Source organism: Rhipicephalus sanguineus, chromosome 4, assembly GCF_013339695.2.
Source record: "Rhipicephalus sanguineus isolate Rsan-2018 chromosome 4, BIME_Rsan_1.4, whole genome shotgun sequence".
NCBI lineage: Eukaryota > Metazoa > Arthropoda > Arachnida > Ixodida > Ixodidae > Rhipicephalus > Rhipicephalus sanguineus.
Window position 1 is genome coordinate 81728624 of NC_051179.1, and position 17690 is coordinate 81746313.

General features: G+C 42.7%; 3 protein-coding genes across 3 annotated transcripts in view; 2 read left to right on the top strand and 1 right to left on the bottom strand.

The window, feature by feature from the left end:
* Positions 1–5685, top strand: part of LOC119390315 (beta-ureidopropionase) — a 28141-nt gene extending 22456 nt beyond the window's left edge. Inside the window, exon 12 of the mRNA XM_049414743.1 lies at positions 5416–5685. The gene's annotated coding sequence lies outside the window, so the exon portion shown is untranslated. The remainder of the gene's footprint in view (positions 1–5415) is intronic.
* LOC119391347 (probable ATP-dependent RNA helicase DHX37) overlaps positions 1–17690 on the top strand; it is a 49022-nt gene that overhangs the window by 7229 nt on the left and 24103 nt on the right. Inside the window, exons 4-7 of the mRNA XM_049415254.1 lie at positions 12073–12505; positions 16064–16091; positions 16288–16435; positions 17232–17418. Coding sequence (XP_049271211.1) covers positions 12073–12505; positions 16064–16091; positions 16288–16435; positions 17232–17418 — 796 coding nt within the window. The remainder of the gene's footprint in view (positions 1–12072; positions 12506–16063; positions 16092–16287; positions 16436–17231; positions 17419–17690) is intronic.
* LOC119390317 (zinc finger SWIM domain-containing protein 7-like) lies at positions 5790–8034 on the bottom strand. Its single transcript, XM_037657912.2, has 5 exons — positions 7877–8034; positions 7760–7781; positions 7461–7642; positions 6757–6782; positions 5790–6030 (listed from the first exon to the last, which is right to left on the bottom strand). Exons 1-5 carry the CDS (start codon positions 7956–7958, stop codon positions 5926–5928), a joined length of 417 nt encoding a protein of 138 aa, XP_037513840.1. The 5' UTR covers positions 7959–8034; the 3' UTR covers positions 5790–5925.

Here is a 17690-nt window from a genome sequence, read left to right on the forward strand (position 1 = left end):
CATTGCCTTGTCTTTCGTGTCACACACCTTTTAGGGGCAAGCACCTTAAGGGGAGACGTGGGTCTTAAAAAGTGTGTTTTTAATAGTTGGGTGAACAGAATGAAATGTTAATACACTTATTCAGTTTTTTCTGCAGATTCCAAATCTCTGATTAGATTTTTAATAGCCGGTTTAGAACAAAAGATATGCTAGTTCTACAACGTTTTCTAGCACAATTCTTACGGGGATTTTCGGTAACTTCTTTTCGTCAAACACTAAAGCAAAGTATGCGGCAAGATTGCCAGAAAGCTGGTCTAGCCGATGATGCTATTTATTTTCTTATAATATGGTTTACCAAATGATAATTCTCGATAATCATAAAGTGTATGAAGCAGAAATTTTTTCACTCATATTTGCATCCTTTTATTTTGCATTCGAAGTTTGATGAAAACAATCAAATTAGCATCATCGGCTAGACGAGCTCTCTGGCAATCTTGCCACATTTTGTTTTTGTGTTTGACAAAGCAAAGTTGCCAAAAAGTACTAAAATATGCTCTCAGAAATTGCATATCTTTTGTTTTAGTGCAGATAATAAAAAATTTACTTGAAGATTTGAAATCGACAGAAAAAACTGAATAAGTGTATTGAATTTCATTCAGTTAGCCCAACTAATAAAAAAAATTTTTCAATACCCACGTCTCCCCTAAGGCCTAGGCTTGTCCGTATGGCGTCCATGCGCATGGCACAGCACTGTGTAAAATCGAAACGTGAAGTTTAAGAACAGACTAATATCAATCATAATTGTGACATAACAATATAAAACACCTACAAGCATAGACCCTTCATACTAGTCTGCGACTTCAATGTAAACATTATGGACCTTAGGACCTAGCTTTGTTGTCGACTCTCACTGTCCGCTGTCACGGTATATAGAAAATCATTGCTGTAGTCGAAATATATATGTGTGTATGTGAATAAAAAAAAATGGTTTACAATAGACGAACATCAATCATAATTGTGACAGAACAATATAAAACACCTACAAGCACAAACCCTTTATACTAGTCGGCGACTTCAACGTAGAAATTATGGACCTAGTTTTGTTGTCGACTCTTTATGTCACTTTGTGTCACTTTATGTCACTCAGTTTGCATTATATGAGGCAATGCATGGGTAACACACAGTTATTCACCCATACGATACCCAGAGCTTCGCCCACTCGTCATAATTCACTTCGTGGAGATGCATGGTTCTTTTTTTTGAAATAAACTGGTACCATCTCACCCAACCTACTCCTTATCTCAACCTGAAGTTCAAATGCCTTTCCTTGCTTAGAATAGTGCTATGAAAGCATTCAATGAACTTATGTTATACATGCTGTGCTTTCACTGTGCCGTTGAAAACCGTAGCAGTCTGGCAGGCAACATGGTTCAGTGTGTAATGTGTTTGTAGGCAAGATTGCCATCAACATCTGCTACGGAAGACATCACCCCCTCAACTGGCTCATGTATGGTGCTAATGGAGCGGAGGTTGTGTTTAACCCGTCCGCCACAGTGTCCGGACTGAGCGAGCCGCTGTGGCACGTCGAGGCCAGGAATGCCGCCATTGCCAACAGCTACTTTACGTGTGCCATCAACAGGGTGGGAACGGTAAGTCGATTGATCAATTCATTTACAGTTATGAAAGAAATAAAAAAATGTGCTCAACTGAAACCGCAGCTGTTTCACAGGTAGTTCATATTTTTGGCATCTACACGTCACGTATAATCAGCTTGTTCAAAAATGAAGTGCTTTCATTCGTTGAAAGATGCCCAGTAGAAAAATGCCTGAAGTACGAGACAAGTCGATCATACTTTTTAAAAATTTTTTCTTCTTTTTCTCGCAGGAAGTATTTCCTCGAGAATTCACTTCTGGTGACAAGAAGCAAGGTGAGGTTTGCTTGGGTAAGGTTAGCCCACGCACACCGTAATTGTACACACCTCGACACTTCCTCATTGTCTATAGATTTCCGCAGTCATTAACGTTTCTTTCCTCTCTCTATCTCTAGCTCACCGGGATTTTGGACACTTCTACGGTGCGTACGCCACTTTGTTCTATTACTATTTTGTAGATGATTTCATGTTCGTCTTTTCCTGACCTCTTACTACCACTACTCCGATGTTGATAAGCACAAAATGAAATTTGTTCCTGTATTTGTGAACTGTCATTGCAGTGAATTGCAAGCTATAAAATACAAAAGCCAAAGAAAGCATTTATATGCAAGTACAAGCATGCAATAAGCATGCTTACAGTTTCACAGTTGCATATTTGCTTGATTCAGGCGAACCATTTTCTAGTAGGAGTCTTGCTGTAACATAGTTTCTAACACATTTTCATCCTACATGTTGCTAAGGCTTTATTACATAAAAAGATGCTGGAAATGTGAGCTGATTATGAACGATACGCGAGACGCTTCTCTCGTCACATGAAGCACTGTTTCTTCATGCAATGGTGCAGGTTCCAGTTACGTGACTGCTCCTGATGGAAGCCGCACACCTGTAAGTTCACTTGTTTTCACTGTATACAATTAGTTCTGCTAATACAAGCTTTCTAACATGCCAAACCTTACTGCCCTTGGTCATCAGTAGCTAGCAGTGGTTGTGTGGCCAAGTTGGGGCCATATATTCAGAGACGATCACTTTTTGAAATTGCTTTTAGTGTGCGCTAATTGGCAGGCTGACGAAAGGTGAGCAAGTAGTCGCTTCAGTCAATGGACACGCAAGATGGTATGTCTTGTAGAGTGACACGGTCGCCAAAAGTGATCATCTCAGAATATGGTCCTTGATTGCAAAGCGACCTGTTTTGGCTAGTAGAAAATGATCACAAGGAACTGTCACGGATAAGTCGCTTCTTGCTATATTACTGCAGTCGCAAAGGTTATGCACCAATCAGATGAGCTGGAACAGAACTTCTGCTTGTCTTACAAGGTGATGGCAGCGTGAGCAGGCATGAACAACGCCAATTGCGAGGCATTTCAGTGTGGCTATGGGCAGGTCATCCTAGCTGGCAAGAAAATCAGCCACAGGGAGTCACTTCATAGTCACCAGTCGTAACCGATTGCGTGACCTCTGTCAATTGGCAATTGGAATGACCCTTAAGGCTCACAACAGGCTGCCGAGCACAAGACGGCATGTTCAAACCTTGGTCGCAGCAGTCGTATTTTGATAGGAGCGAAGTGCAAGAACACTTGTGTACTGTGCTTTAGGTGCACCTAAAAAAACCTGGCTCATAAAAAATAATCAGAAGCCTTCGACTAAGGCATTCCTGATAGCCTACTGCGCAGTTATGAACTTAAAACCCTGTATCTAAGTGAAGAAATAAATGCTAATAGGCATCATTCTCAGTCGAGAAAAAGAGCTTCACGAACTGGAAGCGTGTACTTTTCTTAAAGGGGCCCTGCAACACTTTTCTGAGTTATAATGGAATAGTCTCACTTTTAGCACATGATGCCGCATGAATCACATGCCGCAAAAATTGTTGGAATTCGTCGAGTGCGAGCAGAGTTACAGGGATCTGTCGCACACTTAAAGTACTTTCTTTCTCCTTCCGTACCAGCGAGCGTGCTGAAAGCTATGCAGGGAGGGAGATGACAAGGGGGCAAGGAGATGTGTCCCTTCGTCAGCGCGCGCCATAACCTCGAGCACTTTTTCTTTTTTTTTTTTCTTTGAATCTGCAGCTTACTTTCAGAGTGATTGCAAGCACCCACGTGGGTATACGGCAGCCACAGTAACTATGCAGCTCACGATACTCAATAAGTCAACGGCCGTGCACTTTGGGTATATGGCGCAGTAATTTGTGCATGTGGCATCATTTGAAAAGAGAAGAGGGAGCGACTTCCAGGCCGTGTGCTGCACTATAATGTCTGGCTCGCATGTTCTCGGGAGTCTCAAATACCGATTGGCAGCGTTTTCTGACCATGCTCAAAAAGCATTGCAGGGCCCCTTTAAACATCTCTGTCGAGGACCAGATTGTGAGCTATATCATTTTTACCTCGGTCCAGGGCCTCTCGAGAATCAACGATGGCCCTATTGATCACCGAGGTGGACTTAAACTTGTGCCGACAAGTTCGCGACACCTGGGGCTTCAGGGTGAGTGACGTGCTACTGCGATTCCGGACTTGCTGTGGCAGTCATTTGATTCAGTCGGTTCAAAATGTTCGTCACGTGTTTTGCAGATGACGCAACGCACGGAAATATACGCCGATGCTCTCTATTGGGTTGCTCAGCCTGCGTTTGAGAAGCAAGTGATTGTGGACCCGACAGCAGGGGGCGACTACTGAGGCTTCCCCGCGTGTCTAAAGCTGCAAAGCGCTCGGGTAAGGCAGTGTGATTTAATGAAACCTACGTGGCATACATGTCCGTGCTGTGTTCAACCAACAGGCACTGTAATCCTAGAGACATTCTGTTGTTAACAAGAACACACATTTATTAGTAGTACACTTGTGTTAGTGTACTGCACAGCAATACTCCAACGCATTTTTAAGACTGACCTGTTCGCGAGTCATTCATGCGGCATCGTGGGCAGGAATAACATAAATCATTTTACGATGTCATGCCATTTTGTGCTTTATCAATGGTCTGAGCGGCGCTCCATTTACATTATCACCGGGATCAGTGGGTGATAAAAAAGGAATAGAGTTGGACTATAAAAAGCATCACAAAGTATGTTTGTTATTTTTGGATGGGAGGTGAGTAGTATGTTACTCAAGATTAGAGCATGCAACACAAATTGTTTGACCCATTTTGTATCATAAGGTTCTGCTGTCCGAAGATCACGATCGACTGCTTCTGTCTAGTGCAGGACCTCTACAAGGGTCTTCCGTTGTCTTAGTGTCAGCTGAACCCATCTCATTCCTTCAATATCCTTTGAATATCTTCGCTTAATTTACTATAGTCAACTGCATTTATTTCTTTTGCAGACATAATTGTTACTGTACACTTTTTGCCAGATGCGCAGCCTTAGCTGTCTCTCAAGTTCGTTGTACTCCCAATATATGTTTTTTCTGCAGTCCTGTAAGCTAGTACTGTTAGATTTGTTGTATGCTCATTATATGCTGCCTTTTGAACAAAATTGATAGGATACATTTTATGACCAATGTCCTTCTCATGATCAAGGTCATCAATAACTACTTAGCCTGAATACTTCTTTTTTCCCAGGAGGACTTGCTACGAAGCATGAGTGACATGAGAGAAATTAATACTATTAGAGTAAGAATAGGAAGTCTACAGTATACAGAATATTTGCACAATCCTCAGTGTTGTGCTGAGTATTTTAATACATAAGTTTCACTGGGATATCACAGTACACGTTTTGCTGGGATATCGTTAACCTGACAGGTTCATCATGGTCAACAAGTTCACATTATCTTTCACTGGCGCATGTTCTGCTTGTTTTTCAGATCTGCTTCACTGAGCCATGCCCAAGATCTGCTACAACTGGGCGTCAACTGGAGGTGACGGCCTGCTGCACAAGTTCCTCTTCAATATCACGCCAAGCGCTCTCAGGATTTTCCCGCTTGCTGGATTTATATACTCAACTATGCAATCAAACATTTGTTGCTCGACTTGTGATCAAACATATTTTTTATATCGTCAACCGTCGACTGCATTGAACAAAAAGTTGGCTTAGGAGCGTTTTTTTTACAGAATGAAATATATACACTTCTCATCGGTCAATGTTTTGTGTCTTAAATCGTTAAACTCTTTGCACACTAAGTTCGTCATTCTGGGTGATGATAATGACACCTACGAGATTCTGCAGGTGTTGACAAATTCATCAAACAGTAAATGTCTAAGCTGCACATATGTCTGGAGTGTGCATACTTCTGTACTGGCAATGCATTTGAGCAGAGTCTGTTAATTAGACCTGCTCAGCTGATAAGACCAGCAAAAGCACAGCCATATGTTAATCAACTGAGGCCTTGCAACATGAACATCATTGTGTCATCCGTGCAACCGATGTCTTCGCAAGCTCCAAGTGCTTCTGCCAGTCTTGACGCAAGGACGTGCTTACACTGAAAGAAAAGAATATTACATACCTATTACTTCAAAAGTTGGGTACATCAGTACATCATAAAGGACATTACTTTCCAGATCACATAAACACCCTCAAAATATACCAAGAAAGGAAGCCAACCCTAGGAATATTTGTAATGAGATGGGGGAAGCGTTCGCAAAAACTAAAATGAGTGTGAACTGTTCTTTTTTTTTCTGTGTTCACTTTCTTTTTAGCTGTGCACTTTGATACACTATTCTCAGCATGGGATACTCGGGCAATTGCAGTAGTTTTTGTATCTACACACCAACAATTCTGCTTGCCCGGAAGTTCTACCAAAATGCGCCCCAGGTGCAGATAATACAGGAACCCTGATTTACAATCTAAACTAGGCACATTTGCCCAAAATCTTGTACATCTTGTGACAATCATCGAAAGGGAAATATCGCTACGATGTTATAGTGTCATGCAGCCAAACACTACATAAAATAGTTTGAAAGTTTTTTAGTTCATCTTTAGCACTCGCAAGAAGCTTCTGCATAGCTTCTAATTCTCAGTTGAATACAAAAGCAAATTTAAAGCTTTTTTTTATTATTAATAGACAGCTTCTGAAATAAGCATAACTTCAGTCTAAATGGCACATGCACACAAATGTCAGGCAAGAATTAGGCCAGTAATGAAAGTGTTACCACGAAAAGCTCTGCCAGCACTGGGGAAAGTAAGTACACTCCAAATCATTCCTTACCATTGGTATCTCTTGTTTTCGTAGCACTGCAGAGGAATAAAAAAAGACAAAAAACAACAGGCCTGTTACTGGCATTAACTGATGTGATGTTTGAAATCAGCTAGTTGTAGTACATTCAAAGCTGCAGAAAGCAAAAGTAAAGAAATGTAGAGTGATAGTATCTGTATGCCTATACACTCGTAATGCTTAGACTATAGCAGCACACCTTTCATTAAAGACTTTGTGGTTTAGAAGCATGCAAGCCCTATGTTTAACGTACGTAACCAGAAACAGTACCCGATCAACTTTGCCATTAGGAACCTTAAGTGTACACGTGTATATGGAACCAGCAATGTTCACATATATTAGGTTAATTGATTATAACACATTGTATATGCCTGTAAAAGCCGTGCTGCAATTCAGCTTAAAAGTATGACAGCCAGTGCTATTTCTTTTACTGCCATTAGTATACACAATTATAACCACTGAATCTAATCTTCTGTAAGCAATTAACACAATTATATAGGTGAAACCTACCCAAGCTTACACACGATATTAAATATTAAACGAGCCAGCACCACATAATTTGCAGCTAGTGTGGTATTTTTCATTGGCGTGTTCAAAACTGAACGACTGAGAATAAGTTTACCAGTGTGTAGACGATATAGTCAGGAACAGAACACATACTACATCAGCTAAAATTTCACCAACGCGTACAGCATTACCTTGGTGCAGATACGAATAGCAGGCGCAGAAATTGCTGCTCGGCAGGCAAGTGTAGAATGCCCTCGTTTCGCCAGAGACTTGATAGACCACACGGCCTCGCGGACAGGTCAGTCGCTTGACACGGCGCCTATCAACGAGTCTCATAGCCGGCTGAAGGGGGGCTCTGAAGAAGTGGTCCAGCCTACGTGGACATGCGTTGCGTCACAGTAAATCGCGCGTAAAAAAAGCTCACCTCGTGCATCATGTCACGTAAGAACTCGCTTATGAGAAGGTAACGCACGAATGCGGTCGCACTCACTCATTCAGCGTTTTCGTGGAAACTGAAAAACGTAGAGAGAAACATCGAGGCTTGTTAATCAGTACATGCAGTTCAAGAAATTTCTAAACGGGGAAGCGTTCTGAAAATTATGCGTACCCGTCTTCTTGTCACGGAACTCCTTGGCAAGGTTTTCGAACATGAGCGTCATTACATCGCTGTGAACTTGCGCGAAACTCATGTTTGTTCACCGTTACATGTGGGAAGCGAAGGAGAGCGCCAAAAAGATTTCTCGATGTTTTTCGGAAAGCGCGCGTAATTTCGGCACAGTTTAACAATCTGTAGTGCTTCAACTACAGTTATAAAATATTCAAATTATGTTTTCTGCCGCAGCATGGCAGCACCTGTTCATGATGAATTATAAAACTACAACAAAGCATGTTGCATGTCAACTTTACTTAATTTTATTAACATAAAAAGCATGAAAACAGAATTATGTTACTTTAAGTTTTAAATAAACTTCAAAATAATAAAACTCGGCCATTAAAGTTGCAGCGCTACGTAGCGGTAGTTAGTAAAACTTATTCCACAGTTGAAGCATGCGTTAGAGCACTAACAATTGTTACACTATCGCGCTTTTTCTATTTATTTTAAAACAAATTACGAAGTTATGAAGCACCTTAAAAACATGACAGAGCCTGTAAATGGGTGAAGAGCAATTGCAGCAAATAAACAGTAATATGCGAGAGTTTTTTTATGTTAAGCGATTTATTAAAACTTTTCTGGCGGGTTCCGAGTGTCACGGTAGCAACAATGTGCCCTTCAACACATCAACTTGATCCACGTGCTTTGAGTTGAGCGTTGTGTAGCGCAGTGCGATCTCCAGCGAAATGGGGCGATCGCGCCGCAAATACGATGCCAAAGCGAGAGGCTCGCAACGTACAGCGTCCACAGACAACGACAAACCGCCGGAGGTCAGTTCCTCGCAACTGACTTACGTTACAACGTCCCTAAAGCAGTAATCGGGAGCTCGGATATCTGTGGTGCTCGTGATGTTCTGCTAGTGTAGTCGCAAATACAGCGTCCGCAATGAGCTATATTTCCAGTAGACGGCTACCAGTGATATCCGAAGTGTTGCATGTGGCAAAACAATGTTTTTATTTGAATTAATGTGGTATGATGAGCGTGTTGTTCGGTATGTTGTGACGCAGTGCAGTGTTCATGTTGTGTTGAGTGTGTGCTTTAAGTTCACCAGCTGTCACTGTTTTCCGCGAGAATCTCAGAACACGCGATGTCGTTCTGTATTTTGCGCAGCGCTACGTGCAATGTGGCAAGTGTAACGCGCAGCGTCGCAGGAAACGCGAAACTAAACTAAGTTTCGTTTTTGCAACAAAGCACTGTTGTGGAACTGATACATGGAGTGTTGTCTTGCCTGCAGGTCGAAGTGCAACTAGATGTGAGAGAAGACAAGTACGACAGTAGCAATGCCTTGGTCCTGTCTTCCAAGAAAGCTGGCAAGAAGGAAGCCAACAAATCGCAAGATGTCAAGGCGGCTCCAAAGCTGTCCAAGAAGAAGAAGAAATTACTACAGAAGATTTTGGAAAAGAAGAACAAAAAGATCAACGTAAGTGTCTTAATCACCTGATCACACTTCAAAATGCCCTTTATGGCATCGTACACACATTATACTCGCACATTTCTGATAGCATTTCCATCGTACCAGGCAAAAGAAGCATACACACAAATTTTAAACTTGTGTTGACATTTAGAACCTAATAAATGTAAATTGGCCACCCATGTCGATTGTCCAAATATTGTGGCTTGTCCATCCAGGATTTTCCCATAAAATAATTATTGTACGTTAGTAGGCATTTCATGAATTTATTTTTTAATTTTCCTCAGATCGGCAGTTACCTTCAAAGGGCTGAAGCTATTGCTGATCTAAAAAGATCAATGAGAAGGGAAGTTTTACTTCCAGCACCCAAGCTAAAGAATGAATTCATTGTATTCAATGCTCTGACTCGTCTGGTTTTCCACTAAAGAGGCTTTCTAGGACTGTGAAAGCATGTGCACTGTAATGCTACTGGTATTTGCACTGGTCTGTGATCTCTGAATCAGAGGAGCACTAAATTCGATCCACTACTCTATGCTTCTGTAGTGTGCTGAATAGCACTAGGTTTCTCAACTTCAAAAATTTTGTCACTACACTTACAAAATCACTGCACTGTAACTAGCACAGGAAGGGCACAACACAAGCGCTGTGTCGTGCCCATCCTTGTGTGTCGCGCCCTTCCTTGTGTTTTCGTGTTCTTTTTTGCACTGAACATGTTGAGCACAGTATGTAACTTTGTACTCAGAAATGCTACTTGTGTTTTTTTTTTAATTTTCTCATCACTTGTTGCAGAGGACTCACCTACTAGAAGAGCTTCAGAAATCACAGGCCAGCCAGAAGGAGCTTTCTATGCTGATTTCCACATCCGCCATGCAGACCAAAGGTCTGAAACGGTAAGAGCATTTCTAGAGCCCTGCTTTCTAATAAACTATGTCGAATTACTGGGTCACTATGTAAGTTAAAGGGACCGACAACTGCCCAGAACGTGAAATGAGATGACTGCACTGATGAAAAGATTGTCCGTCGCATTGACTTAAACAAACCCTGTTTATCTCGTGAGAGGTGGATTTACATTTTTATTTCTTCATTGAAAGTCGCGAAAAATGACCTTTGGCGCCTCTGGCGGCAAAATCATAAATGGTCCGATGAAGCCGGTCACGTGACCGTTGATTGGTGTACGCGTTCGATGACTTTTCTGTTAGTACTGAAATATTGTTCATTTCTTTATATTAAAAGGTATTACTCCATAAAAATGTACATATAGGCCTGCGTTAGTTGTATGCAACAAAGGGCGCTGCCTTCGCTTGGCGTAGGCAGCCTTGACACAGGCGCAGGCAACCTTGGGTGCAGGCGCACACAACGCTGTACAAATACCGAGAAGGTGAATAAAGCCACATCATCTCATTGTAACAGCTTGCTATTTTCAAAAATGGTTGGAAAGCTGAAAATAAAGGTGGTTAAGCATAGTTACAGTAACTCCTGCGAAAGCAGAACAACGACAGCTTTCACAAGGGCTAGCGGCATCGCTATCAATTCTCAGCGTTGCTGGAGCAAGCCTTCATGCGTGTTTGGAGCCTTTCAGATCGAAAAACACTGCTTATAAAATAACTACGTGCTTTTAGGATAAACCACTGCAGCTACAAACGCTACGAAGGGTAAGCTTCCTGTCGCGCCGTAAAAAACTGGGTCAAGAAACATCAGTTGTCGGTCCCTTTAAAAAAAAACAGTCATGATTTCAGTACTACAGAATTCTGCCATCAAATGTGAGTACAGTAACGATAGGAAGGGTGTAGTTTTTGTGCAGTTGCTTTTTAGTCATGTTTCCTACATGTAAATTTGGTGATTTGTCTTGAGCCATCGATGAGTATGAATGAATGAATGAATGAAAACAACTTTTATTATGGCCAACTTTTATTATCGATGAGTAGTCACTGCTTTTATGCCTTTTGAATGAAACAAAACACACTTGGAGATTTCTCTTTCCTGTTTGTTATTTTATGCTGTTGCTGTATCATAAAACATAAATGCTGGGAAGCATTTTTCAGTACATTTGGTGCTTAATTTGCTATATGGATGATAGGCTCCCCTTCCCTCAACCTGCTGCTTTTTAGATGAATATTCACACTGACATCACCTTTTTCTGGCTGCCTCATCTTCTTCTCTCGCTATATGTAGCCTCACTAACCCGTATCCCCAGAGGTCCATTTATAAGTTATTAGTAGCGCATACAAGATTAGGAAATGCTTGTCCTGTCCTCTTTCCTAATCTTGTATGCGCCAAGTTTAAACTCCCCGGAGATCTTTCTGCTTCAACTTCACCTTGTCTGTTAGGAAGTAATCGTCAGCACACATCATGTCGAATTCGCGTTCTCTACGAAATTGGCCATCCTTTCCTGCCTCCTACAAAAAGCTGGAGAGCAGAGTGGTATTTCTCTGACTTGCTCGTTTCTTGTTCTTGGTTTCAAACAGCCTTCACATCAGAAGTGCTATAGTGGACACTGTCAAATTCTGCCATCTTGTTAAATTTCATAATAGTGACATATTAAGCTAATCAGGGCGGCTGTATCTTCGCTCTGGGCCAATCAGAGTTTACCAGTGGCAAAATTTGACAATGTCCGGAATAGCACCCCAGCTAAGATTGGTTGTGAGGGCCCGGGACACTGCCCGATCTCAAGGTGTGCTGGACTAAAAGTACCTATCCTTAGGTACCTTGTATATAAAGATGTTTGTTCTCTCTCAAACAGCCTCAGCGAGCTCACGACTGCGCCTCAGCCGGATGAGAAGAAGGGGCCAACACGAATAAGCAGCGTCAAGGGAAGCAGACAAATGGCACCCAAGAGAGCCCGCATCGACAGGGATGACGTCCTAGGTTTCGATTCGGAATCGTCGGAGTCTGAAGACGGTGGGACTGATGACGACGAGCTATCGGCCGGAGAGGAAGGGTCTGGTGATGGCCAGAGCTCTACAGAAGTGAAGGAAAGTGGAGAAGATGAGGGTAGTGACAATACAAAGAGCGACGGTGTGACAGAGGGTGCAGCTAATGAGGCAGTCAAAGATGCTGAGACGGCCACAGCGGCAGCGACACCAGCGGAAAGCCAACAGCAGCCTCAAGTGAAGCCTGTTGAGCGTTCCACGCCCTCCGTTTTTATGCCCGTTCACAGGAGTGAAGAGGTTCAAGTAAGTCATTTCCTTGCTCTATGAAAGGGTGCCGATTTCGCTTTTGGTATGTTCTATAATCACCTTGTTATGAAATGCTGGTGGGGGAAAAAATGCAGGAAACCAGTCTACTCAAGTGGCTAAAGTGGATGCTTGGGCGTGTTGGTACGACATAGCGGAAAGAAAACAGCGGGGAAAAAAATAACGGAGCACCGTTACAAGGAAGAACAAGCGCTGTTGTTTGTGTCTGCCTTGTTCTGGTGCTCGGTTGTTTTTTTGTGCCGTTTTCTTTCTGCCACTCACGTGGAACGGAAGTTTGTAAGCTTAATAATTGTGTCAAAATATAAGCAAATCAAAAGTTATTCTTGGGACAATATTCAAGGGCATTTATTTTCTCATATCACTGACTCTATCAACTTTATTGTGGAGTGCACCAAATACCGCAGGACTTTAGATGCTCCTTTCCTTTAAAAACATCTTCAGTAACCACTGGCTAATTAATTGCTGAATTTTATGCAGTGACCTGCAGTATTGAGTAACATGCTTGGTGTAGCTATGAGAGTTGTTTAGTCTGTAAAAATGAAAGACTTATTCCACCTTTAAACTCGGCATTCAGTGAGCTGGGTAACCTAGCTGAAAAAAACTGGGCATGTGTTCTCTGACAGTTATATTTTTGGATAGATTTTGTGTGACTACCACTGAACGCATTGGTGTCTCTGAGCAACAGCAATGATGGCTTAGTGCCAAGCCTGCAGTCTTAGCACAGTGGTGGGAATGCTCTCTCTTGTGGAGGCTTGCACTACAGTTGCTAATCAAGGAGATCTTCTTGAGAAAGAAAATTGGGGCAGCTATGCAGTAGTAGTGCAAAGACCAAGGAAGCGGCGGAGCTGGTGGCACTGCCCTCCTCTTTTTCTTCCTCCTCACCCTCACTTCCCTTTCCCATCCCTTGCTATACTCTACTATACTATATGATACTATACTGTATTATACTACACTATACTATACTATATACTATACTATACTATACTATACTATACTATACTATACTATACTTCCCCAGGTTCCACTAACGTGAAACCTGGGGAGGTGCGAAGCACTGCTGTTTCCTATAGGGACACATCAATAGCAATGAGAGGACGCTGTTCTCTCATTGCTACAGACAGCGTCCAGCGCCCATCGCAGAAACAGAGCTTTTCCTGAGCCACCGTGCCATCTTATTTGCCACTCGGCGAAGCACACGTCGCGTTGTCTCTCACGGGCGAGCGCTTATTCTCGCGAGCTTTTCCCGAGCAAACACGCCGTCTTATTTTCCACTTGCTTTACCGTGACGGGCGATGATAAGAGACACCGGGACGGGCTATGAAGGCAGGAGACGCCGACAACCCGAGCGCATAAGGTACTTCGCACCTAAGAGGACAGGGATCTCCTAGTGATTCTTCCAAAGTGCTTGGTGTCGTAACCTTCCCATAGATCACATCTGAATTAAGAAACAACAAAAGCATGAGCAGTGGCAGTAAAAGCACATATCACCTTCACTTGCATGCTTGGTTGTCTAGGTTTTATCAGGTTTCATTAGTTATGGAGAGCAAATGCTTGCCCATGATTGGTAATTTAATAAGTAAAGAAGTTATCAACACAGCTGATCAAGAAATTATGACAGTGTGGGCATTATAAAGACAAACTGTGTGGTTTTTTTTTTTATATGCCAAAGCGATGATTTGAGGTAAGCCATACTTGCAAAGTCTGCAGTGAGGTAGAGAGGGGGGCGAGTTGGAAACAGTGCATATTTGGAAAACAGTGCGAACATGACGGAGGCACAAGACAAGAAAGACACAGTACAAGCGCTGTCTAACAACTGAAGTTTATTGAAACAAAAACGAACACACGAAAAACCATCACAATGCGTACACATGGTGTTGGTTTTTCGTGGGTTCGTTTTTTCGTGTGTCAATTGTTAGGCAGCGCTCGTACTGTGTCCTTCTCGTCTTGTGTCTTCGGATTTGGCGTCGTGTTAGGCCTAACCACAACATCTAGCTCGGTTGCGATGTGCTGGCCGCGGTGCCCGATTTTCCATGCTCGAGTTTGCCCGCGGTGGTCTTCGTCAAAGTCTGAAAGAAGAACCTGAATTTTGACGTCTGCGATTGGAGTTTTTAGTTGATTATGCACCAAAACACAGTCGACCCGTAACACAGAGTATCACTAAGGCTGCAGCCACGACCTCGCGACGCACAAGCAGCAGACGACGATCCCGAAGCGAGCATTGCTGCTTCTGCGGTATACCGCAGAAGCAGCCAAAACGTTTTTTTCGCCTGATGGAGGAGCACAAACGGAGAACTTGAAATACGGAGCCCAAAATTGGCGCCCAGTTGCTTGCCGATATAATTTTGAAAAACTGATTTCCGCAATTTTCACCAAGAACGCAAAACAAATCATACCATTGAAGATATTTTGGAATCCCACGAAAATGTGATTTTCCAAAAATTTTTTTTTTGGTCCCCGTTAGCAGCTTAATTCTCTCCGCGACCATAACCGTTGTAACAGAGCTACCTTACAACAAACCAATATCCTCTTCACTATGGTGGGTAATGAGGTTATACAGTGCAGCATTGTTTTTTTTTTTGTAATCACTTCGCTTAGTGGTAGCCATGAACGGCACATCGAGGCAGGTGGGCTGCAGCAGCCGAAAACGATCCAGCCGACTTTGGAATTCAACAGCTGCAAACGCAGAAACTGTTGGTTTCTCTCAAGCTCCCATACTCGGGGCGACACAGCAACTGCCTTGTTTCCCATTATTTGGAGATTCAGCGAAGGTGTTGTAAGAGGTTCACCAAAATGTATGGCCTCGGGCCGTATTTCAAGTGATCAAGCCGATGTGGTTTACGTCGACGAGACCCCTAAGTACCAACAACTATGTTGTAGTTAGGCATCTCCAATAAAATGCAGGAGTTGTGGATCCTAACTTCTTTCCGTTCTGCGAGTTCTTGAAGTGCGGGAGAGCAATTTGCCGCAGAAAATAGTTGGATTATTCAGAAAAAAGATGCATCCAGATGTAGGAGAGTGCTGCTTGCACTTTTCCCGCGGCTTGATTTCTTTCTTTGGTCTTTTATTACTTTCTTAAATTCTTCGGCTCAGAATGAATTGTTGCAGAGCACCTTCCAAAGCTAGTTTTGCCTCCAAACGCAATTTTGCCTGCTCCAAAAGCTGCTCCAAAGTGGCTAAGCGGCACCTGCGAGCTTTTGGAAACCAAACCGACAGAGACACCAGACTAGATCTGGCGCTATCTAACACTGAAGTTTACTGAAAAAAAAACAAAAAACAATGAAAAAACCATAATGGACGCAGTGTTGGTTTTTCGTGGTTTCGTTTTTTCGTGTGTCATTGTTAGCGGCTCAACTGTGTCCTTCTTGTCTTGTGTCTTCGTCGTGTTCGCGCTGATTTTCCAAGTTTGCAAAGTCGTGAATTTCGACCTCTAGGTTTTTATTATTATCCACCAAAATCTAAGTATAGGCTGTTTTTGCATTTTGCCCACTGAAATACGTTTGCTGTGGCGACAATCGAACTCATACCCCCACGTTTAAGCTTGCGACCATAACCCCAGACTACCTTGGTGGGTAACAGGCAGCATTGTTCCCCAGTTAGCCATCGAGGCATTCAACAGCTATGTTGGTTTCGCTCGGTAAGCGAGGTGTCACCGATAATGTGATTTACATCGTAAGTGTACCTGCAGGTGTTATTCTGCTTTTAGTTGATTTCAGCATCCAGATCGCTTTTCCTTTCTTTCTTTCTTGGTTATTTCCTTTTAGAAAGCTCGGCACCAGCTTCCATTCTGGCGGAAGAACAACGAATAATGGAAGCCATAGCGGAACACGACGTTGTGGTAATCTGTGGCCAGACTGGCTCGGGAAAGACGACACAGGTTCCCCAGTTTCTTTACGAAGCCGGATACGCCAGGTATGCAGATTTCCGGAAACTTGCCAAATTGCTTCACTGCATCTATAGAATGCTTAGAGATAGGAAAACGAAGGAACGGTTACCAACCGCACAGTGCTGTTCTAGACATATGAGGTAGACTGCTTTTATCCTTTGAGTAGTGACCGAAATCGAAGGGCAATCTGCTGCACTTTTATTCTTTGTTTTGATGACACTGAAATGGGTGTAGCAGTTTTGTGAATGGTGGAATGAAAATTTGTTAGAATTATGTCTTAGTACAGTAGACTCTTGTTAAATGGAACCAGAAGGCACCAGAAAAATATTTTAGCAGGAGTTCCACTTGCGGAGAGGTGAACAGGGGCACAAAATTAAAGTACAAAACCAGTCATATCAAAGGCAGTGGTTACATTTAAGCAGCATTTCCGTTTAAAAGAGATTTCCATTTAACAAGAGTCTGCTGCATATAAGATGTAATCGAGCAGACTTTGCTTTGCTGTGCCTGCATTACTGCATTGTATGTACAGTTCTTGTCGATAGTATTAGAGCCACTGAGGCAGAGGCCAGGTCATGTAAACACACGTCTATAGTGTAGCGCTTCATAGCTAAAAATTGCACTCTCTTATGTGGTTCACACTCTCTGGAACTCTGTAGCGGTGGGTTTCACATACTAGTACCCCAGTGGGGCAAGGCTTGCAGGAAGGTGCAATGGCATTAGAAAAGAATTTTAACAACCTACTCTTACCTGGCTGTGTTTTAGTAGAGGCGAAGGCTGCGTCCTGACTACAAATTTCTTTTGTTACTACTTACTTTCTTCCAGGGAAAAAATGGTGGGCATTACTGAGCCCAGACGAGTGGCCGCCGTGTCCATGTCAAAGCGAGTTGCTGAGGAGATGAGCCTTTCGTCGTCGGAGGTCTCGTACCAAATCCGTTTTGAAGGAAATGTCACAAACGACACGAAGATCAAGTTCATGACGGATGGTGTCCTTCTGAAAGAGATTCAGAATGTAAGTGCACTCGATGTGTTTCATGTCATCAAAGCTTGGCTTCTAGCTAACCATTACAAGGGTTAGCGGAAGGGGTTCAACTCCTCCCCCCCCTCCTTGAAATTTACATTTTATATGTGTGCATATATGAGCGCACATGCAGAGGTTGGACACCTCATGAAAATGTTTTCTAGCTATGTCCTTGTCACAGATAATAAAATGGGAAGTGATAAATATCACAGTCTTCCTTAGGTTTATGTTAAGGGGCAGCTGACACTGAATCACTTATGAGT

Excerpts from the sequence above, each read along its gene's own strand:
- LOC119390317 (XM_037657912.2), bottom strand. The coding sequence starts at position 7,958 with ATGAGTTTCGCGCAAGTTCACAGCGATGTAATGACGCTCATGTTCGAA. Across the intron at positions 7,782-7,876 it reads GTTCCGTGACAAGAAGACGG|TTTCCACGAAAACGCTGAAT; the intron begins GTACGCATAATT and ends TACGTTTTTCAG. Across the intron at positions 7,643-7,759 it reads TCCACGAAAACGCTGAATGA|GCTGGACCACTTCTTCAGAG; the intron begins GTGAGTGCGACC and ends ATGTCCACGTAG.